Source organism: Phyllostomus discolor, chromosome 2, assembly GCF_004126475.2.
Source record: "Phyllostomus discolor isolate MPI-MPIP mPhyDis1 chromosome 2, mPhyDis1.pri.v3, whole genome shotgun sequence".
In the NCBI taxonomy this organism is placed as follows: Eukaryota; Metazoa; Chordata; class Mammalia; order Chiroptera; family Phyllostomidae; genus Phyllostomus; species Phyllostomus discolor.
Window position 1 is genome coordinate 201423820 of NC_040904.2, and position 26281 is coordinate 201450100.

The 26281-nt window shown below is 38.1% G+C and overlaps 1 protein-coding gene across 13 annotated transcripts in view; it reads left to right on the top strand.

The window, feature by feature from the left end:
• MYBPC1 (myosin binding protein C1) overlaps positions 1–26281 on the top strand; it is a 79090-nt gene that overhangs the window by 36704 nt on the left and 16105 nt on the right. For 7 of the 13 annotated variants that reach the window (XM_036019472.1, XM_036019474.1, XM_036019477.1 and 4 more), the window contains 15 exons: positions 4363–4529; positions 6364–6496; positions 8252–8376; positions 9306–9411; positions 10384–10550; positions 12172–12334; positions 12987–13093; positions 13428–13561; positions 15703–15862; positions 17216–17320; positions 18099–18287; positions 19147–19281; positions 20803–20811; positions 22385–22438; positions 23334–23501. In XM_036019472.1, coding sequence (XP_035875365.1) covers positions 4363–4529; positions 6364–6496; positions 8252–8376; positions 9306–9411; positions 10384–10550; positions 12172–12334; positions 12987–13093; positions 13428–13561; positions 15703–15862; positions 17216–17320; positions 18099–18287; positions 19147–19281; positions 20803–20811; positions 22385–22438; positions 23334–23501 — 1922 coding nt within the window. The remainder of the gene's footprint in view (positions 1–4362; positions 4530–6363; positions 6497–8251; positions 8377–9305; positions 9412–10383; positions 10551–12171; positions 12335–12986; positions 13094–13427; positions 13562–15702; positions 15863–17215; positions 17321–18098; positions 18288–19146; positions 19282–20802; positions 20812–22384; positions 22439–23333; positions 23502–26281) is intronic. The other 6 variants (XM_036019478.1, XM_036019483.1, XM_036019484.1 and 3 more) reach the window with 2 other exon arrangements.

The window sequence follows — 26281 nt, forward strand, 5'->3', positions numbered from 1 at the left end:
AAATTGATTTTTGCTGGGACTGTGTTTATCTAGTAAATTTGTGAATAAATAGTAAAACTACAATTCTAAATTAATGATAAATAATATTGATATCAATTTTCATTTAACTTTCCAGGTTCACTTTTTATTCCTTTTAATGCCTGCTGTGGTTATTAAAGGAACACAAGTATAAATTTGCTCGACATCAAATTATAAGTAGAGACAACTGGGCTTGCTATTCTCAGTTTAGTTAGATGCCGTAATTCAATTTTCGGTGAATGAATAACTCATCCAGCTCTAAAAATTTAGGTTGAGAACAGAAATATTAATAGTTGTAATTTATTAATTGCCAATGGATATTAGCCAGTTGATAGACCTTGGCCAAATCAAATCATCTTTCCTCCTTTAGACATTTCAAATAATCATTAGTCCCAATAATATTTATTAATTCCTCAAATTTATTTAAAGCAATGAAGTGATCTTAAGTGGGCCTCCCTCTTTCTCATTCCACAGGTGAGAAACTAGAGACCAAAAATGTTGACTGACTTGCCCCAAGTCACACAACTAGTTAGAGACAGAGCAGGGGCCTGATCCCAAGTTTCCCTTTTCTGAGACAGCTCACTTCCTGTGACTCGATACAAGAAATACCATTCGGAATCAGCCTCAGATACTGAACACTTCAACTTATAACACAAATTGACACTTAAGAAAACGAGAATTTTTTTCCCCATGGTCATTTACTTAACCAGGAAAATACTAAATGTTGTTTATGCATGTAGAATACAATGCTACATGTAATGTGAGGAAAAGAAATCCAGTGTCTTCCGGGGGTAGGCATACAGAAAGGGATGGACACGTATTTGTGGGAAGGGAACAATGGTGGTAAAAATGTGGATTTGAGTCTGAGCTTTACCATTTACAAATTATATGACTTTGGTCAAATTATAAGTTCCTCTCTGAGACTTAGTTTCCATATCTGTAAATGTGGAGAATAAAAACTACATGATAGAATTACTGTGAGAATTAAATGCAAAAGGCATGGCTTGCAGTAGGTGTCAAATACACACTTCCATCAAAAGAGTGGCATTTTTCCCTTGAAAAGAAACAAAATACACTCATACATGTGCTAATCAATCAATCAATCAAAATGTGGTACAGACTTTTAAATGCCATACTGTGATTTAAAAGGTAAAAGAAAGAAGGAAAGAATAGACTAGTTCTATTCTTAGAACTAGTAGCTTGCAGAGTAAAACAAATCATCTGATTAATGGTGAAAATGACAAAAGAAAAAAATTGCTAGGAAACATGGGCAGCCAACATGTCTCCTGTTCTCATTTTCTTACATCCCCTAATCAGGACTTTGACTCATAAATAGGTTGCTGTTAATGTAAGACTATATTCATTTAATATACTACACTAATCCACCAATATAACTTTAGAAATCATTGTGTTTTCCTACTAATTTGTGAATTGCATATGTTTTCATTGTGGTAATGACACGTGGTTACCATTTCTACTCTCTTGAGAATCTGTGGCAAAATCCCTATCTGAATAAATATCATTACAACCAACATCTTGAGACAACTAAACATATCCTTGCCCTGGACAAATCCAGCACATTTCAAAGAGATATTAACTAGATCCTAGTAAGTCTTTTGGGTAGCGTCTTGTTATGGGATTTGACCTATATAAGTACTTGAAAGATTTATTCTACATAAAATTTTTATAACTTCTTTGCACTTCACCAGAATCGTCAAGTTATAGAAATTTTGATGTAGATGAAAATACTTTGAATGCTATATAGGTCAATCCCAGTGCTTAGAAGGAATCAGAAATGCCTTTAGAAATTGGAATTTTTCTCCCTACTATAAATTAATGTAGCCATGCAGGTAAGGCCATCTGCAGCCAGATATGTTAAGAAAAGATAATGTTCTGGATGAGTTAAAGAAATGCTGCAGATGGGAACCTTGATCTCACATTCCAGTACAAAATGAGGAATACTCTAATCTTGCAATCTGGGATCCAGTGAAATGATGGAGAGAAAAGCAAGGAATAGGCAAGAGGCCATCATTGTTCATACACAAAATCTGATGAAATTAAGAATGTGGTAGAATGAGGTATATTTTGGTGTTTTAACAAAACACCGGCCCACAAATGGCGAGGATGATCGGTTTTACGAATCTACCAACAAAACTTCACAAATTGCACTGAAAATGACTTTTATTACTAGCTTCCATCATATAAATAGTCACCTCATAGATCTGATCTAATTACACCTCAGAGTTTGACTTGCACCTCTTTTTAGCTATTTTAATCTAGTTCAATGTCTTTCAGTCCTTTTACCAGTGTCAAAAGGATACTTAAAATGTGTGTCTAATTCTTCTTGGCTGAAATGCAAATTTAAAACCATGTATAATGGCATAATATTACAGTTTAGGGACTTATACCAATGCTGGAAGGTGACAAAAATAGAGCACTAATAAAGTGGATTGAGGAAACACCCACAGAGAATATGTACATATGTACATCCATACACGTTTTGATTGCGGTTCTCCAAGACTTCCTACAAAATATTTTTAAAACGTATTTGAAATTTAGACTGCTTTTAGGCAGATTTAGTAGATCTGGTAAATGATTACCAATATTCCAACTCTAGTACAGTGTTCTCAAACATTTTCATTTCCTCATGTTAATAGAAGGTGTTGTTACTTCAGTGAGATGAAGATAATACTTGGCATCTTGAGTTTCTTCCTTTTTATTGAATTTATTGGGGTGACATTGGTGCACAATTCCACAACACATCACGTGTATGCTGCATTGTGTGTTCACCATCCCAAGTCAAGTCTCTTTCCAGTGTCTTGGGTTTTTAAGAGGCACATCTTTCTAATGGTGTTATCCAGTGCTTTTCATGAAAGTCGCTGGTGACCTGTCACTTCCTTCCACTTTCCAGATGAACCTCAACATCCTCTGCCGCTGGGCAAAAAGACTTACATGACAATGGAAATTAGATATGCAGAAGTCATCCTTGCCTAATGTCACCCTAAACTCTGCAATAATATTTATATTCTCCCATTCCCCGTGATTGCAAGCCAGCATTTCCTCAAGAAACTGGAACAGGTGTAATTCATGTGACAATGCAAACATATGTAACCCATCACTTGCTAACATGATAGCATGAGTCTGTTTTCACAATGATGTTTAAGATGTGTTGACCAGTGTTCCTGGAAAATTATATCCAAAGCAGCACTATTCACAGTAAGTAGCCACTGTAATATTTCCAAATTAATCTCATAAAAAAACAGTCAATTACGCTTAAACAAAATCAGGACTATTTAGCCAGTGAAGGAAATCAATTTATATTTTGCATTTACACTAGGTATCTTTTCCTAAAGAGTGCTTATTCCTGAGTTGTTTCATTTTTTCGCTTTAAAATAAGGGTGGACAAGTGTACTTTAAATCTTATAATTTTTTTTAGCTATGTAGGTTCTTTACATGTTCTGTATGTTCTTTGGTCAGTGATCAAAACTTGGGGTCAGAATTTTGATAATTATACTAGGAAGCTACTATCCCCTTGTTCATATAACCCTTGACCATTTGCTTTAAAGTTTAACTTGTATATCTTTATGACTATGCCAAAACTGCTCCCTAAAAATTTCAAAACAGTACTTTCAAATGAAAAAAAAATTGGCCTCATTCTCCTTTTCTACAGACAATTTGGAAAAAAATATTTAAAAAAACATATGTATCCACAAAAATCATGTGAAAAACAAACCAACCCAAAAACCCTTTGTGGCAGTTTTAAATATCTTTGCACAAAAACAGCCGAAACTGGTTAAAGTACACATTTACTAATGTGGTAAGAAACATGCAATTTGCAAAGTCCAAAGATGTGTGTGCTGCACGTGTACTGTCCCCAAATATAGATAGCTAGGCAGAGTGTGCACGCCAGTGAGAGACTTTTTCTTTCATAGACCAATATTTAAAACTTCTAGTTCTTAATTTACTTTCGAAAACTTTTTCAGTTCCCATATCCTAGATGAAAATTGGTCTTCAGTTCCTCGAAATCTCACCTCCCAGACTTTTAAGTTGACAATAAGAAAACATATCTCAGGCTAGTTCCCAACAGCCTCCACTCCCCTTTATGGTGTGCTTTTCACCACGAAAACGAGTGTTAACATAAGTGCACGTGTCTGATCTTTAATTATCTGGAAGCTTCCCTGAGACTTCAAGGAAAGCCAACAGACTTTCTTCTCAGCTTAAGCACGCAGACACTAAACAGAACTCGCAGCACTGAACCGAAACATCCATAGAGTAACCCGACCTTTCCGGTCTTGAAGCGCCAGTGGGCGGCTGCTAAACTAGGCAATGGTTCTCCCCGGTTAGGGAAGTGAAGCAGCAGGAAGAAGAACCTGAGATAGACGTGTGGGAGCTGCTGAAAAATGCGAACCCCAACGAGTACGAGAAGATCGCCTTCCAGTACGGCATCACCGACCTGCGCGGCATGCTCAAGCGGCTAAAGCGCATGCGCAGGGTGGAGAAGAAGAGTGCAGGTGAGTTCGCGGGGCTGGCGCGGCTGCGGGGGGCAAATTCTGTACCCGCGGAAGACCGAACTGTGAAACCCCTGCTGGTGATCCTTCCTCTCCTTCCCTGGGTTTGGGGCGGGATATGCGGGAGTTACGGTTGTCTTAGTTACCTTTGGCTTCAAGTGAAATAGTTCACTGACCCGCACAGCGCTGGCTGCTCAGGTAGGTAGCAGACAAGCTACTGAAGGTTTAAAGTAACAGAAGAATTACATTAAAGTACTACCAATACGGCATATAATGGAGTATTAACTATTCCCATTGTCACTGGTAATTTTTCAATGACCCTTTTCTCCAGCCTCTACACCTCCCTGACTCTCGAATTCTTGACTCCTTTCTCTTTATTTTATCTTCATATTCTTGCACCCATTTTAATGGTGTGTGGGGAATTCACTTCTCACACCCAATAAAGTTATCAAAATGTTTTTGTGAAATAGCTATGCTGTTCCCTGGGGATCTAAAATTGATGCAGTTCGTTGTGGTTTAAAATACCTTTTAAAAAACCACTTTAAGATGTTGACATTGAAAAAGAAAGGAATACGTTTAAAATTGATTATTAGCTCTTGAGAGTTTCCTATACTTGATCATCGTCAGTAATGGTTTTATGACACATCAGGTTAACATATCAATCCTATTACTGTTTTTTGAGTGTTAATGTTCAAATAGAATTTTAAAAATCTCACCACCTCGTTTTAAAAATCTGCCCTTTATTTCTAAACCACCCTGTAAACTGGTTGAGAAAGGATCTTAGAGAAACGTAGAAGTGGCTTGTTTTTCCACCATTTTCAGACTCCACTCTCTCAGACTCCCAAAGTTTTGTCTCTGAGAGGTGTTTGAGTCACAGACCTGTGGATTCTAAAGTGTAGAGCCAAACGGCGTCTCTTTCCCCCACATGGGTCTTCTTATTCTGAGTTCTGAATTGATCTCTGGAGGTATGTGATAGACAACTTTTTTAAAGCTAGTATTTATTTTATCTTGTAAAAATATGAAGACGTGAGCTTTTTTTAAGTAGTATAATACAGTTGGGATGATGGGAATGCAAGCATAACAGCTTCATGAGGCATTCCACACTTGTAGGTGTTTTACAGACTGTCTAAATGAGAATCATTATCTTTAAAATCAAAGAAAAATATGAAATTAAAAAAGAAGTTAACTGTCCTTTGTTTAGGGCCTTTCAAAGGCAACATTTTTTTAAAAAAACACTATGTTCTATGTTATTTAAAAAAATTTTGAAATCCTGAGTTCCTAACTATATGGGGTATTTTAAATGTGCCACTATTTGGGCAAGTATCCACAATGCAAAAATATCTGATAAGCCTATTTCAATTAGTCAGAGGCATTCAATTTAATCTTATGAGTCATTGAATTTAGCTCATAAAGTCTATGATTTAAAAAATTACTTGTAACATAGAAGACATACAAATGTAATACCAATAATCCTGAGAGTAATTATGCTAAAAGGATAAGCATGTTCTTCAAGTTTAATTTCATTTGGATGCTTTATATTATACATTCCCTGAAGGATTAGGACAATCATTTTTGAAGCTTTTTTTTTTAAGTTTCTTTCAATAATTCTTTTCTTATGGTTTCTTCTAAAAACATGTATATTCTCTTAATTCTTAAACCATTTTAATGTACATAAAACAACACAGAATTCTAAAATATAAAGGATAATTTATAAGATGTCAAATATTTTTTCTGAGTCTCAATTTTTCATTTTGGGTTCTCACACATATATTGACTGTTTAAATTCATAGCTTATATAAATGCATATTAACATAGTTTTGCTTCTTCTCTCTACTAGCTTTTGCAAAAATTCTTGATCCTGCATATCAGATTGATAAAGGAGGCAGGGTAAGGTTTGTTGTGGAATTGGCAGACCCAAAGTTGGAGGTGAAATGGTATAAAAATGGCCAAGAAATTCGACCCAGTACAAAGTAAGTGAGCTTTGCACATAATTGGTGATAATTATATAAAATCAAATAGTAGTTTGACTTAATTTTCTATGAATAAAACAACTTTTTAGTTAAACCTTTGTAATGCAAAATCATAGAGTAAAAACTTTTTATGTATTTTGGAACCATTAAAATTATAGCATTATACAAGTTAATCCTTGTTTTATATTTTAATTATATACAGACAATTTCAGGTGATTCTCAATTACGGCTTTGTGTCACTATAGGTTATATATGATTATTTCAGAGCATTACCAAACTTCTCTCAATTTTTTAAAATAAAATTTTGAAATAGATATTTGATATACTGGCTAGAAGTCGCACTATAATTAGATAGCTTTTGTTTTTCCAGAGTAGCACTAAAGCCTGTGTTTTATTATTGCTTGGCTCTCTCCCAAATGGAGGAGCAAGACTAATCCCTGATACCTGATGGTATCGCTAGTCTATTATGAAACTGCTTTATAGAGATCCTTCTCAGCATGAGAGATTTTCAGCTGCAATATATTTTTGTAAGTTAACAGGAGCCATGCAAACATTTATAAAAGACTTTAATCCTGAGGATCTGTCACTCTGTAGTACAATTAGGTAGTTTCCAATTTCTAAATGTGGACATGCCTACAGAGTGACTTTGCAATGATAATGTTTATACCTGGTGAACATCTCTTGAAGGTGGCCTGAATTTATCAAAAACATAATTTCACTTGGTTATCTTTATCTAGGAAACATTCAGTGTTTTATTCTTAAAATCTTCAGTTTGAGAGTTTTCCAAATGAAATCTTTTTCTGTACTCTATTATAATGCCCCAATACGCCCATCCATAATCCAAGTCACAAATAATTAAATTTCACAAACTTCTTGGCTTTTAGTTCTTTTTTTAATTCCAAGTACCCAAATTCTTTCTTAGTGATGGTGAGTGTGATATGATAACACGAGTTCTTAAACTCATTTAAGAGAATGTCACGTTCTATAGAATTACTGTCTATATTAATGATTATGTATTAAGATCATATTATTGCTTAAATTATAATCATTTATTTGCCCCCCAAAATCTGTGTGACTGGACTAGGCAAGGAGTAGAATCAAGGAATCAGTGAACAACATCAAGTCTCAGTCCCTCTGTGAAGTGGATAAATTGGTCATTTTCTAAAAATGTACAGAATTGACAGTCTCTCTGACAACCTCAGCCAACCCTATTTTCCAAAACTGTGTTAAAAAATTAATAGAAAACACATGTGTCTTGATATATATTTGAAATAAAAATCTTGCGTAAAAGAAAATAGTAACTGGCTTGTGTGGTTTAGTGGATTGAGTGCTGGCCTGTGAACCAAAAGTCACTGGTTCAATTCCTAGTCAGGGCACATGCCTGTGTTGCAGGCCAGGTCCCCAGTAGGGGACACACGAGAGGTAACCACATATTGAAGTATCTCTCCCTCTCATTCTCCCTCCCTTCCCCTCTCTCTAAAAATAAGTAAAATCTTAAAAAAAGAAAAGAAAAGAATAACTGAAATTAAATATTGATGTATAAGTATGCACATGAATTACACAATTGTAGTACAAAGATAAAAATTGGTTTCATGTTTGATGTCCATTAAACTATGTAAGATATGCTACATAAATGACAGATCAAAATTATATCCCTGTGTTTCAAGCATTACTAAATTATAAGCCAAATTTTCTGGTAATAAAGAAAATAAAATCAAGTTAATGGATTCTTTATCTCCCTCCTATTTAAAATAGATACATCTTTGAACATAAAGGATGTGAAAGAATCATGTTTATCAATAACTGCCAGCTAACAGATGATTCGGAGTATTACGTGACAGCTGGTGATGAGAAATGTTCCACTGAGCTCTTCGTGAGAGGTAGAGTAAAATCCCTTACTGCAGTCATCAAGAGCTGATGGCTGGCCATCTCCCAGGGGTAATCATTAAGAGAAAGTGTGAGGCGAGCTCTTGGCTCCAGAGCAGAGCTAGTAGCATCTCTAGAGATGGTTTACTTTGGAGGTTCAACTGGCTCCGCATTGCACATTAATGTGGACAGTTAATGTGCATCCTTAATCTTCAGGTGTGTTGGAGACTAGAAGAGCCAAGGGGAAGAAAAAAATCTGCTGAGTAAAACAGCCTGGAGGTTTTGACTCAAGCAAGCAGTGTTTTACAGTATAAGTGCTCCAGCTATAACTTCTGAAACCCAGTGAAGTCTACAGACTAATCCTCATCTCACACACTCAGCTGGTCACAGATCGATTTCTGTTGAAACCAGTTTCATAACTGAAGGGGCATCAGTGGTTGGCTCTGAGAACTCTATGGACTATCAGTTGCTAAGACATTGTGAAAAGAGCCAGAGGATGTCAGTGAAGCCAGGCATGACTTTTTCGTGTGTCTGTGAGGCCCACTGATTAATACAACTCTGCACTCTCCATCATCCATCTACAATCTGAGTCAGAGTTTTAGTCTTAAGGGTTCTCCTTCATCAGAAATGTTTCAACCTGGTATCTTATTTGCCATCCCCCCACCACCATATGATGTTTGATCCATTTTGTCTTCTCTCTAGAACAATAATTTATTTGATTTGAAAAGTTCTAGGAAACTGGGAAAATTTCCCCAGGGTAGTCAGCTATCTATTTTGCCAAGAAAACTCATACAGACCCCACCTCTTGTCTACCACCGTCTAACCATAGCTCTGTGATGTGATACTTTCTTACCATTGGTTTCTCATCTGGGGAGAAATTTGAGGTTGTGAGTCAGGTTTTAGATGTTTAATGATTCTGATTCCCTCTTTTTTTCCACTCTAGAGCCTCCAATTATGGTGACCAAACAGCTGGAAGATACAACTGCTTACTGTGGGGAGAGAGTGGAATTAGAATGTGAGGTGTCTGAAGATGATGCCAATGTAAAATGGTAAATAGCTTTTCTGAGGTCTGTTCATTCTTAATAGATACACACACAAAGTACCTTCATAGTTTGGAGAAGAGGAAATTGGGTTTATAGGTACGAAAAGAATCTCAATCTTTTTTGTGTTAGTAGAAATGGTAATGAAAACCATACTAAGATACTGTTTTTTTTTAACTTAGGGTACTAAAAAAGATCTGGATATCTATATTTTAACGATGTAGAGCAGCAGGTACATACTAATAATAAATGGATGGCTCGAGGTTGCCCAGGTCTGTTTAACCCCAAAGCCCATAGATCCTCCTCACCTTTACACCAGGCTTTCTCTCACTGTACCATGCGAGCAACTTACATGGGCAAATATACTTTCTTTTTCATTTTATTCCTAGTCATTTTATTATAATACCTGAAAAAAATATTTTAGACTGAGAATCACCAATTACTTTAAAAAATAAAAACCATTGTTTTATCAGTGGGAGGTGTTTTCTGAAGTTCTCTTTGAGCCACTTCATAATGAAGGACTAAAAGATTCAGAATCCTAAATTGAAATGCTCTGTTGAGAAGTATAGAAAATTTCCCAGCTGGAATCTTTACTAATTGGTACAGAGTAGATTGTTCATCTAGTCTAGAATCATAGCTCTGTTTAAAATGCATTAAAATGTTATTCTCACCAGTGTAATTCCCCTTGGGTAAACCCCCGAACATGGGTAATACCCACTCTTAGCATATTCATCTGATTGATCTTGAGTGGAAAGAGGGGGCTTATGTTCTTTTAATGTCCTTTTTCAGACAACATTTGTTATAATAGTAATTCATGGATAGATTGATTTATACATTCTCTAATTCAGCAAATAGTTCTTGAGTGTCTGGTGCCTGCCTGACACTCTGCATAGCACTGGGATGTGGGAAAAACAAGACCAATGAGGTCTATCTCCTGAAGGGTCATTTATCAAAATGTTTTAATAATATGTTTTAACCCAGGTTTAAGAATGGTGAGGAGATCATCCCCGGTCCAAAATCAAGATACAAAGTTAAAGTGGAGGGCAAAAAACACATTTTGATCATAGAAGGGGCAACCAAGGCCGACAGTGCGGAGTATTCTGTAATGACGACAGGAGGACAATCATCCGCTAAACTCACTGTTGACCGTAAGTAAGACTTCTTTGGATGTCTTCCAGGTTGGCTTCCTCGTGGTGTTGCATTTGTTCGTTCAGTTTCAGTCTATTTGATTTCTAGCTGTGGCAGTTTTAAATATGTAAAATTAAATTCCATTCTAGCTGAGTGTCTATGTCATATCAATCGGGGTCTCTGAGAAAAGAACCCATGGTTAAAAAATATTTTAATTCCCAAATCATATCTATTTATATAATAAATACTTAGATATGATATCAAATCTTTATAACAGTCGTTTATTCACCGGTGAACTTGGCTATCTACTCATTAAACAAACAGTCAAAATTCTGTGATTACATGTGGGGTGGAAGTTACTCCACTAACAAGCCTCAGCTGAGAACATTGTAAGAGCTAACTTGCTAATGTGCTTCAGAGACATGAGAGAATTAATGTAGTTCCCCAGATGCCCACTATTTGTAGTCAGTTGTCAATGGCAGAGTCTGTCCCATTCAGTTAACCATGAAAATTAAAATAGTGAACATCACAAGAAGATCGGTAATACACACAGAGCAGAAATCCTGCTTCTTTACTTTCTTTCTGAGTCCAGTTGCAGTTTATATGATCACTGAGTTATTCAGAAGTAATTTCAGTATACTCTCATGTTTCATGGGATGTGGGAAATTTTAGTTTAATACCAAAAAAGGGTTTTTGTTCAATTTGCAAACAATTTTAATAATTTATTTTTATTGTATTTTTTCCATTACCATTTATGCCCCATTTACTCTATTCCACCTCCACCATCCCCTGCAATCACCATACTGTTGTCTATGTCCATGAGGGTTTTTTTTTCAAAGAATATTTTTTAATCATAGGTAGATCCTTATCTGATATTTATATCCATTTAAAGCAATTACATGGTTCTATGCCTCTAATAACAGTAACAATAAAAAATAAAGCAATTACAGTCAGTTCTGCTAAAATACAACATATGCGGTTCTAAAAATCACTGTAGTAGCCAGAGTTGCACAATTAAAACCAAAGGGCTGGTGGGGAACATAAGGTTATGGGCACAACACTCAAAAATTCTGTCAGCAGCACATTAAAAAAAACAAACATAAGAACCTAACAAAAACCATTAGCAGAGTTTTACACATGTTCAATGGCTAATAGGTAGTGCAACATATATGATACTTTACCTTTAAGAAGACCTGATATTTGCTTACGGAAGTGGTGTCAGTAGTTTTGCAGTGTGGGAGCCATTGTGGAGGGGTGGACAGAGGTTATCCGAAGTCGGATGGATAGTGGTGATCTCAGGTGTGCATGAGTGTGGCTCGTATCACATGGGTGAACCGAAACAGCTGGCAGATGTTTGAGGGGTGTGTGCGTGTGTGTGTTGTGCAGTTCTACCTGGCTCAGTCCAGCTGGGTGCAGTTTTCTGGATACACCTCATCTTTGTCATGAATGAAATTGTATGTAATCAAACATGATGTTTGTGTTTTGCTCCAATTTGGTCCCTAGTATATCAATTGCATGCGAACAAATTCTCATTTTCAAAACAAGCCTTAAGAGCAAAACGGACTGTATCATTGCGAAATGACACCATCTTGGCCTGTCTAGACTGGGCCTGGCTCTGACAACCACCTATTGTTTCTGTAGTGAAGCCTCTGAAGATTCTGACACCTCTAACTGATCTGACTGTAAAACTTGGAAAAGAAATCTGCTTGAAGTGTGAAATCTCTGAAAATGTAACAGGAAAGTGGACTAAAAATGGGCTACCTGTTCAGGAGGGTGACCGTCTAAAGGTTGTACACAAAGGAAGGTGAGCAAGCTAGGAGACCCCTGAGTGAGGGCTGGTCCTCGTTTCACTTTCCCCACTTCCTAAAGGACATATTTGGCAAGGATGTTTGAAGAGCAGGCATAGGGAAAGGATCTGTTTCTGACTCATTGCTCTCAAATGGCAAGAACATGTGATTTCTCCGTTGTACATCATGTCCTACTTGTGATCTTGGATCTGTACCTTATAGTATGGCGCTTTGTCTATTCAAAACCCACATGAGAAGATCCATGGTGTCTATCAGGTTTTCACTGGTTCATGCCTCAATAAAGTTAAGAAGTATTAATCTAAGGTTTGGTATGTAAACCAAATCAAGCCTATTCTTAATAATTCCTTGAATCTTAAAGTATGACATTAGTGAGATATCTTCTTTTAACCTTTTTAATGCTATGTGAAAAAATTTAGAGACTCTTGCCTAATAAATAAGTTTTATTTGTAAAGATAATTCCATATAGCCTAAAATAAATATTTAATATAGACCAATAAATAGGATAATTAAGATTTCATATTATTCTCTCTCTCTCTAGGCTACATGAAACAAGTTAATTAGATAAAAGCCAGGTGTCTTCTTAGTTTGGGACATATACAATCTAAATCTTTGTAAAGTCTTAGAAATATGTTTTTCTTGTTTCCTTAGAATCCACAAATTAGTGATAGACAGTGCTCTTATTGAGGATGAAGGTGATTATGTATTCACACCAGATGCCTACTCTGTTACTTTGCCTGCCAAAGTTCATGTTATTGGTGAGTAGATAAAAGAAATCTATACACAGTTCTGTTCTTTTATTTTTGTTTTTGCTTACCTTGGAATTGTAACATATTCAAAACCATGTGATATTTAAATTAAAAAATATATAACTGTTACTAATCCTAATTATAGTGGTTGATTCTTAAGAAATCTCATGATGAAGTAGTTTTGCAAGATGCCAAGTACCATCTATATTAATCAACTCCTCTTAGAGTTTTTTGGTCAGATAAAACATTGGTTACTACCAAGGTTTGGCAGTAGCCAAGTACTGACCCAGATATTCACATGGGAATGACCGTCTGATAACAAAGGCCATATTTAATATTCCAGATCCTCCTAAAATCAACCTGGATGGTCTTGATGCTGACAATACAGTGACAGTAATTGCAGGAAACAAACTTCGTCTTGAAATTCCCATCAGTGGAGAACCTCCTCCTAAAGTCATTTGGAGCAGAGCAGATAAGGTTTGTTCTACACACACACACACACACACACACACACACGGCCCACCCTACCTCCTGCCCTCCATTAGTCAGATGAAAGAAGACAAATAAATGTACAAGGATACAGCAACAATGTAATTATTCTGACACAGAAAGATCACCAATTTTCAGACAAATGTAATAATCATTCATTTACTCTTCACAGTTTTGAGTACCTACTATGTGCCCAACATGTTTTTATGTGTGATGAACAACAGTCCGTCTTTCTTTCAAATGAATGTCAGAGAATGGGGTGGAAGAGGAAGAGACAATGAATTATTAAATAAATAGGCAGACATAATTACTTTGCATAGTATAATAATAAGTGCTATGAAGACACAAATAGGCTAATATGATTAACAAGTGACCATTCGGTGAATGCCAATAGCATCTCTGAATAACAAGGACCAATCACATGAAGATCAGAGAAGAGAGATTTCTAGGTGAAGGCACTGCAAGTACAGAGGACGGCAGAGAGAATGAGCTTGACGTGTTGGAGGAATAAAAAGAAAGCCAGCGTGACTGAGGCACCATGAGGAGGAGAATAAAAAGGTTGGAGTAGATTAGTGCCAGTTTCCTATGTGACCCTATGGCTTCCCATACAAAAAAGTTTTACATGCAGCAAAACTATTCCATATGATTCTATAATTATGAATACATGTCATTATGGATTTGTCAAAACCCATAGAATATACACCACCAAGAGTGAGCCCTCATGAAAACTGTGGATTTTAAGTGATAATAATGTGTTAGTGTAGGTTCATCAGTTGTAACAAATGTACTGCTCTGACATGGAATACCAATAATGGGGGAGGTTGTGCATATGTGGGGACAGGGGTTATATGAGAACTTGGTACTTTCTGTTCAGTTTTGCAGTGAACCAGAATCTGTTCTAAAACTAATTTATTAATAATAATCATCATCACCCTGACTGGTGTTGCTCAGCGGGTTGAGTGCTGGCCTGCAAACCAAAGGGTCACGGGCTCAATTCCCAGTCAGAGAACATGCCTGGGTAGCGGGCCAGGTCCCCAGTGAGGGATGCATGAGAGGCAACCTATTGATGTATCTCTCCCTCTCTTTCTCCCTCCCTTCCCCTCTCTCTAAAATAAAATAAAAATCATTAAAAAGAAAAGGAACACTGAAGAGGATAATGTAACACTACCTTAAATAAGTATTTTTCTTTTCACATTAAAAAAGGAAGAATATCTTTTATAATCAAGATTAGAACTAGGCTAATATGATACAATTTCATTCTATTATAAAATAGAAAAATTAGAAAACTATTACAGGTATTCTTACTGTTGTCATAATATTTTGTTATTAAAGATTTATGAGTTCTAATCCAGAGACAAAAGGAAGTTAACAATAGTTAGTGGCAAATTACTTAGATTACCTAAAGTTACCATGATCTTCTGTTTCTGTTTTTCCTCTTTGTACATTGGCTGTTCATTGTCATGTAGAAGATATAACCTGGGAATCAGAAAAATGTAATGCTCCTTTAAAATCTGGTTGAAGAAAAAAGGAAGGAAAAAAGTGAAGGAGAAGAAGGGAAAGAAGGAGGATGAGAAGGAACAAAAAGAGAATATAATAGAAAGCTCAATCTCACCATCTTTACTTTGAGAAAGAAACGTTCATTCTTTCATCTCTTATCAGAAGGGAAAAATCAATACTCAATAACCTGTATGAAAAATTGGCATTGCAGCCTTCATACCTTTTCAGTATTTTTAAAATGTCAAGATATCTAAGAAAATGAAAAAAAAATATTATTTAGTTTCTACAATAAATTTAACTATTTCTAATTTCATATGCAAAAAGACTCCTCCCCTAGAATAATACTCTACTCATATTACTAGTTCTCTGAATGTTTCTTTGGGGAGTTAATGATTGGTGGGCTTTGGAGTCAAATTCCCATTCTACCACTTCTTAGCCATGTGGTCACGGGTTACAGTTTTCTCATGTGTAAACTGGGATGATAACACCTTTGTCCTTAGAGTTGATGGAGGATTAAACTAAGAATGTGTATTTTAGGCATTGGCACCACACCCAGTTTAAGTTCCAAGGCCCTGTGGACTAGTCCTTGTCATTGTAAAGGTCATGCCGCATTTCATTTCTTCCCTCCTTAGGCTATTACGGAGGGCAGTGGCCGGATAAGAGCAGAATCTTACCCGGATAGCAGCAGTCTGATTATTGATGTAGCTGAAAGAGAAGATTCTGGTGTTTACAACATAAATCTGAAAAATGAAGCCGGAGAAGCCCATGCAAGCATTAAGGTTAAAGTTGTGGGTAAGTCCACTGAATCAGTAAACTTCCGAAATCAAGTTGCCATGTCTAGATCATGAGTAGGCTGTTAGCTATTGATTCTTTCAACTTTTCTGTGTAGCCAACAAAGAGAAACATAGTATAGCTATATTTTATAAGTCACCATCTTTCTTTATCTACCTCTTCCACTTCTTTTCTTTCTTTCTCTTTTTCTCCGCTTTCTCTGTCGCTCTCCCCCTCTCCCCCTCCCTCTCTCTTCCTTTCCCTCTCCCTCTCCCTCTCTTGGATGGAGGACATATTGCAGGGATGAGTAGCTGAGGCAGCCATTGTAGGTTCTGGTCATTAGCCCTCCACAGTCATATTCCCTTTTGGTGCCCTCTAATGTTACTGAAATACAATTGCTAAGTCATTTCCCACATTGTAATCATTGTAGAGGAGTGCAATCGCTTTTGGTCCTTAGATGACTGTTTCTTTAAGCACGTTTTTCCTAAGCCTTAAGCCAAGCGAAATGAATCTAGCAATTTAGTGGTGATCCAAGGTCTTATAAACTCTTATCTTGCTTTAGTTGTCCCTTAAACATAGTTCAAATTGACCAAAAACTAAGGTCACTTTGTCAGGCATTGAACTGTATACACAAGACATGGTAACTTGCCATTTTTGACTTGGACTTCTTCCAGTCAACATCTCGAGTCGTCCAACTAATGTAAAATTTACAATAATCAGTCCTTGATTCAGTTCTGCTGGAAGTTCACTTTGTAACTATGAAACAAAAAAAATTGTGTTTGACTTTGAGTTTCATAGTTACTATTTTCAAGATAAAGAACAAGACTCTTAGGTTCCATGTGGGGCTTGTTATCTAATGTTGTGACACTACTTTAAAGGATTTTTAAAAAATTTCTATTTGGCTTACCTTCTTTGCTCATTTTTTAAAGTTATTGATTTTAGAGAGAGACAAGAAAGGAGAGACAGAGAAGCATTGATTTTTTTGTTCCACTTAGTTATGTATTCATTGGTGGATTCTTTTTTTGTTGAATATTTTATTGCTGTTCTATTACAGTTGTCTCAATTCTTCCCCTGTTCATTGGGTGATTGTTGTATGTGCCCTAACCAAGGACTGAACCCACAACGCTGGCGTACGGGACAACACTCTAACCAATTAAGCCTCCTGGCCATGGTGGCTTATCTTTTATCTCATATGAAGCATGAATCTTTACCCAAATCAGTTACTAAGTGTATTTCAGTAAACATGCAAAAGTACTCAGAAATACCACTACTTCATGATTATCACCAAAAATACATTTTCTAAATGATATTTTTCTTTGCACATGCATTCTCTCTCTTATTTTATTCTTTGTTTGTTTGTTTTGTTTGCTACAGACATCCCTGATCCTCCAGTGGCACCAAATGTGACAGATGTGGGAGATGATTGGTGCATCATGAACTGGGAGCCTCCTGTCTATGATGGAGGGTCCCCAATCTTAGGTAACTGCATGTTGATCAGTCTGTGGAATTGCCACTGGATTTAGTATCCTCTGTGCATATTATTAAGAGTATAGTAAGTATAGGGTATTTAGAAGAAAATGTATTATACTATGTATGTCTAATAAAAGTGAAATACTATATTTTGGGTTATATTATATCAAGGTTTTAATAGCTCTGATGAGTATTATCTGATTGCTTATTCTCTTTTGTGGTTGACATTTATATTCAATACAATATATTGAATTATATTGAAACACTGTGAGTCTAACTTTAAGCCATTCTAGTCAGTAAATGTCTAGTTCCATAGAATTATGTCTATGGAAAAATTTCTTCTGGAGTTAAGTACTTAGAGGCAGTCTATTTCTACGTGGAACCAAAACTCTCTTATACTTACAAATTATGAAACTCACAAAACTGGTCATTTTCCCTTCATTCATATATTGCTGGGATTCAGAGCTGAAGCTATTGCTCAAGTATACTTACTAAATAAGTTGTTATGATCTACCTGTCTGTGATCTATTTTTCTTTTTTTCTTAGTACAACTTTAATTTGTTTTCCAGTCCTGTTATTTTTATTTCCCCTATGCTATTAATACATATAGTCCCTATAATCTCTCTCAAAGTAATAAAATAAAGTGGTTTAAAACACATATATACATGACTCTTTGACCTAGAGCACTGAGAATATTGAAAAATGTAAGAACTTCTAATATCTGACAAAGTATAACTTTGGAGACCAAGGAAAAAAAACCCAAGTTTCTATTATGTATCCACTGCAGGATACTTTATTGAGAGGAAAAAGAAACAAAGTTCCAGGTGGATGAGGTTGAATTTTGAGCTCTGCAAAGAAACAACCTTTGAGCCCAAGAAAATGATTGAAGGCGTGGCCTATGAGGTCCGTATCTTTGCTGTCAATGCCATCGGCATCTCCAAGCCCAGCATGCCCTCCAAGCCATTTGTTCCTTTGGGTGAGTGAGAAGAGATGTGTCTTTGTCATGGGCACCATTGGTCCAGATTGTGACTGCTCCCTTCCAACCTTCAGCTGGAGCAGATCTGGAAGCTTCTTAGAGTGGTTGGTGAGCAGGAGGTTGGAGGTGGTTATTTCCTGCCTAAGAAATTTGGTAGAGTTGAACGTCCTCATAATGGTGGCCCTTGAGTTCATTACCAGAATTCCAATGACAGCTGTGGGTGGCCCTGGTTTTTCTCCCCACTGAAAACATGCTGCTGAACACACTGACAGATGGCCACTCTCCATTTGTCCTTCTGAAGTCATAACCCCCCCCCCCCCCGCCTTGGTATGAACACTGCAACTAAAACAGATTGAGATTCATTCAACAAAGCATGCTTGAAAATTAATTGTTGCTTTACAATCCCATTTTAAATGTTATCTATTGAACTACAGAGTTCAGCAAAGACAAAGAAACAAAATAATAGGTCTTTGCTATTTTATGGTAGTGAAGTTTTTTTTCAATAGAAATATTTAATACAAGAATTTGTACTTTAAAATTAGAGAGTTGTGGGAAATTTACTGTAGATCATTAGATTCCAAACTTTGACTTTTTCCAACTTCCTTGGGCCTCCCACCCTCCTACACTCACCCCTCAAAGTGGAAGGAACGGGTGGCGGCATTTGTAAGTATCACTCCAAGTCCAGCAGATTTTGCTTCACACGCAGCATTTGCTCAAGGAGTCTTCATCGAATTTTAGTAAGATGTGGGTCTCCTGTGTATATTTTTATTTGTATCTCAGCTCATTTTACTACTATTTCTTGTGCCATAACCCTGTGGTTAATCATTTCTGCTTTTCCTGTCTCTTTTTATCTCTGAAGCTGTAACCAGCCCCCCTACGCTTCTGGCTGTTGACTCTGTAACCGACACCACTGTCACAATGAAGTGGCGACCCCCAGACCAGATTGGCGCGGCAGGTTTAGATGGCTATGTGCTAGAGTATTGCTTTGAAGGAAGTAAGTACAACTCATTGTTGAAATGAATATCATCATCACTAGGTGAGACACGCTCCCCCTTTCTTTTGTTTCTCTCTCTTGGGAATTCATCTCCTTCCTACGAAAAATGCCAACAAGCCAAAGGTCATTCTTCTAAGGAGGATAAAAAAAATAGCCCTTCTTTGATACTTGGGGCCAACAAATTGAGATCTCGAAAACATCCTAGGTAGGCTGCCCGGCTGGACAGCACAGTTGATCTAGGACACAGGAGGAAGTGGGCGTTGACACTTCTTCAGGGACTTCCAGTTCTTGAATGGGAGGAATTAGACTGTATGGAAGCAAAATAAAAACCTAGTTAGGATGAAGCCAGTTGGAAATTTCAAACCCTATACTGAGCAGAAGTCAGCTATCAAAAGTGCTACCTGTCTGGGGGAATAAAGAGCAACTACATATTTGGCTATCTGGTGATCCTTCCCTGCCTTCTTAAAGGAGGAAAAAAGAAGAAGAAAAATTAAGCACAACCTTTCAGTGTTTAAGGGAAGCAGCACTCAATCCCACGTGGAGTAAGACATGGGCTCTGCCTGTGGCAGTAACTTCTCTCAGAAGTTGGGTACATACAAATTTAATCACTTAAATTTAGGAGCAGAACAGAAACACGAAAACAATTGCTGATTAATAGAAAAAGAGAATGACTCAAGAAAAATATGGGCCAGAGTGCCAGGGTGTACCTAAAACCAAAAAGAGATGAAAGTCACTGAAAGCCTCTTATGTTTTTGACTTTCTACTTGTCATGCTTTGAAAATGTGTGAATCCAACTGCCCCAGCTCTTGACTTGGGCTCCGTTCTGAACAATGGTAGGTAAACCACCCACAAGGAAGCACGTTCATAAGCCCCACAAATGATGAGCCAAGATGTAGCCTCAAAGAAAACTCCTTGGACCCCAGACGTTAACATGGATATTACGTGAAGGAAAGAGACACCACAGAGCACGTTTGGGAAATCAGGAGTGTCACGCAAATGTACCGCCCCCAGAGGAAAAACCTGGGTCAAGATGAAACTTCCTATGATGAGAAAACTGCTGAGAAAGAAACCCCCAGCCCCTGGATTGGGGCACCTGTGGAAATGACCGGGGTTGGTCAGGAGGGCAGACGGGGAGGGGTTGGGAGCATCCTGGTAACAACACTCAGTTCCATTTACAGGTGCTGCACTCAGAGAGCACTATGCTTATTTTTCCAGGGTGTAGAAAGCCACTAACCAAAACCAGTGGGGACATCATAGGGAAGTTCCCAGAGTTATCCCAACAAGGGAGGGGGGCAGTGTCATTAAGGCAGCAGGTAAATTCTTGAGCGCTTCAGAATATGGTTCATTCCCATTTCATTCCCCTCCCCCGGCCATTTCAAAAACTTAGGAGCACTTCCCTCTGTAATTTATATCGCCCAGCCAGCAGAGTCTCCCAATCTCAGATGTATTGTCGCTGCTGATCGCAAACCTTTTGTGTATGTATGAAACAGAGCAAATTCTTTACTCTTTTCTTTCTGATAGGTTTAAAAAGTAAGAAGATACAACAAAATGATACATGGCTGTCATTTTGATGTTACCCACCTTAGATAAAATACAACGAAGTGTATTTTACATGATTTTGTGTGTGGTCTGTGTAGATATATATGTATAGACACATATACATATATACATGTACACAGTCATTATTATGTACATATTTTTTTTTGCCACGTAACGTTTTGGAATTAGCTTTCTATGGAACGTGTATATCTTTCTTCTTGCAATCTTTTCTCACTTCCTTGATGTGGCTGATCTACTCTTCATTCTCTTTTAATGGCTGTTGTCCTCCAGACTAATCTTCTGTAGTGCTTAATGCTTTTCGATATGTCAGGTGTTACTCTGTGAGAGAACATTTTCTTTTATAAGATGGTGTGTTGGTTTGGACTCTGCCTTCCTCTGGTTTTTGGTTTTGTTTTTTTTTTTTTAATGCCTGCACCATTTTACTCTTTGTTTTCTTCCTTCACTCTAGCTCCTTCTTCTCTTTGTCTCCCTCAGTTAAAGTGGTCCAGATGTGAAGGGATCGGCTTTTCTTTCTTCCCCCCTGATCTTGCTTCGTCCTCTTTTCTCTTGAAATTTTCTTCTTTACTAGTTCTTTGCTCTTCCATGCACGTATTCTGTCTCCTGGTTTCACTTTCTCATCAACTGCCTCTTGACTATGAAAATATCAACACAGTAGCTCCCAAACTGACCATTGGCTTAAGATGTATCTCTTTTTTCAAAGTCCTAAGTAATTTTTATTATTCACATGCCCTCCCAGCCACCAGAATATTCTGGCTTCCTGCTCCTTCTCCCACACAATCTTAGGAGGGTTGGAATGAGACCGAGGAGGAAGTTCCATGGGGTCCAGGGCAGTCCCCATTCTCCTGACACCCAGAAAGTCATCGCCCCAAACCATGGGCTGTGCCCATGACCACCCTGAGAGCCAGCAACGTTTCCTCCCTTCTTGTAGAATTCAGGCAGCACAGGCTCAGTTTGTTTTCTTGACCAAGAGCTTGTTGTCTGGCAAGCAGGGCCTGCCTCCTCAGCTGCTGGGGCAGTTTCCATTTCCTTTGAGAATCAGAGCCCTAGGAAGACAGGACTGGCTTTATGATGAGTGCCCTCACTGCCAGACCGATGCCAGAGCCGTGGGAGCATTCACTCCCTGGGGACTCAGGCAGGACCCTCCCAGTCTAGGGTGGCTGGGGCAGGAGCGAGGATAGACGGTTCCTCTGTGCGCTGCTCCCCTGTGGAGTCCAGGGCCTGCCCTTCCTTTCTCTCCAAGGTCTTGCTTGTTCTTCTCCACCTCTTGCTCCCACAGCTGGAGGTACCCCAGCTTCCTTTCTCCTCCTCTTCTCTGCAGCAGGTGCCTCAGGACAAACACCACAGTCTGAACAGAGCAGGCTGTGCCTCTCCTGAGGAATCCCCTCCCCCCTAACGTGTTTGGTCTCTTCCGTCACTACCCCGAAGACAAAAATCTTTGCATACTTTGCATACTTTACTAACAGAGAATGCTGACTACTGATACAATATTCTTCTGGTGTGAAAGTGGGTGTCTTTAATTAATTTTAATGACGGATTCTCAAAGGTACATCAGCAAAACAGTCTGATGAAAATGGGGAGGCTGCGTATGATCTGTCAGGTAAAGTATTCTCTGAAAGCTCTCACGCTTTCTTACTCTATGATAAAGTTTCTGGGAATGTCCCATGACCAAGCATGAAGTACACCCGCCATCCATGCACACAGAAGAAGTCCGTAGAGACAGAGGGGGCGGGGGTGGGCAGTGAGTTCATGTTGTGGGATCCAAGCCTTCTTTTTTTTCTGGGGGCATAATGCACATGAACTTTTTGAAGCTGAAATAGTTTTTAGCCCTGGATGCTGAGTTTAAATTCTCTTGATGATGTAGTCAAAGCTACAAAATATTTTTTTTAAAAATCAGATTATTTGATTGAGGCAAAAGAATTGTGCCAACTCCTTATGAGGTCTTGGCTCCTGAGCTGTTTCCACTTTTCATGGATATACGCTTATTTTCTTCATAAATGGGACCATGGTCAGATTCCTTATGCTCATATTAGCATCTCATAGTAATAAACTAGCCGAGGTAAAACAGAGAGATTATATGACTATAAAGGTCGATGTCTCTCATTCCTAAGAATGACATTTTGCTGTTTTTCTGAACTTCAATGTATATGGATGGCTAAATATCATGGTTACATCCTTCATTATGAAACTGGATTGGAATAAAACTACTGCCAAATCCTTAGGGACAGATACTATTATGCAGGAGACCCTAGCATCCTGAATAGAGTTTTTCAGAAATGGCAGAATCTGATTATCCTTCCTGTTATTTACGTTTAGCCAGTTAACAGGCCATTTTTAATTTAAGTATGAAAAATGCCCACCCATGCACATAGTCTGAATCCAGGCCAAATGATTTAATTGTGAAAAAAAATACTAATTTGGATTCAACTGTACCAGTTAGAATGATTTCTTTCACTAAACAACATTTTGCCTTCTTTTTCTCTTGTGGATTTTAGCTGAGGAATGGATAGTCGCAAACACGGATCTGATTGATAAGACCAAGTTCACCATCACGGGTCTGCCCACGGATGCAAAGATCTTTGTGCGTGTGAAGGCTGTGAACGCAGCCGGTGCCAGCGAGCCCAAGTACTACTCCCAGCCCATCCTTGTGAAGGAAATCATAGGTAGGTGGTGGCCCTTTCAAAATTTTGTCTTCCTTTCCCATTGTTTGCTTTTATTTTTTAAACCCCTTTCTTTTCCAAACCTCCCTATTTCCTTGTCACTCCTTGAATGTTGTATGAATGCTTCCTGATAGTTAAAAAGAACAAAACAGCTCTTTTCATGGCGTATGGAGGTCAGCCCAGATTTTATAACTCAGTATGAGGACCAGTTGGTTATCCTTACTGGGATCCTCACCATTGACTTTGGGAAGAGAGTTGGGGGGAAGGAAGGGGGCAGGGGAGAGAGAGAGGAAGGGAGGAGGCAGCAGAGCTAAGGGTCTTACAGCAGCACCATGTCTCAGGTGGGTCTGCAAGGTCAAGGCCATTTTCGTAACACTATGAACACAGTGTCTGATGTTTGCTCTGATGGTGCAAAACTGCTGGCATCTCAGCCCGGACCAAGTCAGAGCTGCCATACCATCAGCCGTTGTTGCCTTCCTCACCACCGTGTACTCACAGTTGAAATAGAAGGGCCAGTTTTGCCTTGGAGCATTCTGGATGTGGTCGAAAAATTATTAATATTATTAAATCTTGGTGCTTGAGTACATGCTTTCTTCTATACTCTGCAATGATGACATGCAAAGTACCGAAGTACAACAGTCATCCCCAGGAAAATCCCTGGTGCCACTGAGTTAGGGGCTGAACTGGTGTGTTTCTCATGAAATTCTATTTTTACTTGAAAGGATGAGTATGCGACAAACAATGTCCACTCAGATTTGGTTGTCTGGCAGGCGTTTCGTAGAAAACGAATGGTGTGAGCCTGTCACTTCAAAGAAAATAATTTACAGTATGTGTTGTCAACTCGTCAATTAAAAAATGAACTTTTAAGAAAAATTAGAATTTTGGAAAAATTGTATCCACCTCCATGGACTTGACAGCTCTCCCATGCATAAAAACTTTTCTGATGAAGTATATATTGATATTAACTCATGTCATGTTTGATATTTACTGAATAATGAAGTGTGTTCACATTTGGAAGGTCTGTCATACTTCAGTGAAACAGTGTTTTTCCAATGACCAATGCATGTTAAAATCATGCATGGTTAAAAGGTACATTCAAAATGCAAGGTAGACTGATCGATTTTAATGTAACAGAATATGAAAAGTTCATTGAAATGGTTTCAGATTCCATATTGCAGCTAACTTTTAAGAAAATATAATTTATCATGTTTTAGTATTGAAGCAAAGAGGAATATTCACAATTGTCTGAAAAGCTTATTAAAGTATGTATACTTCCTGTTTTTATGAAGTCAGATTTCCTTCATCCTCTTCAGTCCATACAATATAGATTGCAACAGAGTTAAGGCAGAAACAAGTGTGAGAACCCAGCTAACTCGACTAAGCCAGGCATTAAAGAGATTTGACAAACATAAAATAATGCCACTTATATCACTAATTTTTTATTAATGTAAAGTATGATGTTTCCATTAAAATGTTATTTATATTACTATTTTTAAATTAATATCTAATTAAATATTCAACATTTCTGTTTTATTTGTTTTTTAAAATTTTTTTCCAACTGTAAGAGAAAGTTTATTTAGAAAGTCACAGAGGTAGAAGAAGTGAGTCATAGAAGAAATGGGCTCGGGAAACAAGTCACAGAGGGAAAGAGGGAGCCTTGGAGCCTACGAGGGTGGGGGGAGGTGTGGAAAACGTGTCTGGGGGGTGGGGGTGGGGAAAGGCACGGGCATGCTCCATAGAGAGAGACAGCCCAAATTTCTCAGTTTTAATTTCTAATATGATAAATGTTGATAGATACAGCCCACACAAGCAAGCTTTTGGGGGGCCCTTGATAATTTTTAGGAGTGTGATGCAGTGCTGGCACCAAAAGGTTGGAGAATTGCTGCTCTCGGGGAAAGGACACTGGACTGGGGGCCTGGATACCTGGGTCTGGATCACGGTCTGCACAGGCTTACGGTGTGACTGCTGGAACCTTTGGGAGAGAGTTAGGGAATGGATGGATGGATGGAAGAAAGCATGAAGTGTGCACATTTTTAGATTCTGGCGACAGTCTACATACATTGAATCCTGTTTCCACTGTTAGTGATGTGATCTCAGGCAAGAGACTTGATCTTTCTGAGCCTTAATTTCTTCATCTGCAAGATGGAGATAAAAACAGTACTTACCACATCAAAAGGTGGGAGAATTAAACAAATTAATCCTTGTTGCTTGCTTCACAGAGGCCTTGCCACGTAATAAGCCCTCAATCTGTGTTAACTTTTATTGTGATGATAGTTCAGTTTGCTGCAGAAACTTACTGAGTCTCGTTTTCCTCGTACCTCAAGTTAGGGAGTTAGAGGCTCTCCAGGCTCTCTTCCTACCCCAACATTTGGTCCTCATCATCACTGTCATCATCATCATCATCTCTGAAAGTTTATTGAGCACAGACTATTCTCAACCATTATGCTAAATTCTTTATATGAATAACATTATTTAATCCCCATGACAATCCTATAAATTAGATGCTGTGATCATGCTGATTTTACAGAACAGGAGCCTGAGGCCAGAGAGACCTACTATGTGACTGATAGAGCATCTGACTCTGCAGTCCATGCTTCCAAGCAGAGCAGAGACACTCAGGGCTGACTCCAGGTTCTAGCCCTGACTGTGTCACCAAGTGCAAGTTACTTAAACGCCTGTGATCCAGTTCCTTCATCATAAATAAAAGCAGTACTTAGCTCCTAAGGTGGCTGAGAGGGTTGACTTGGTCCCTTCGTGAAAAGCAGTTAGCCCAGTCAAGTGAT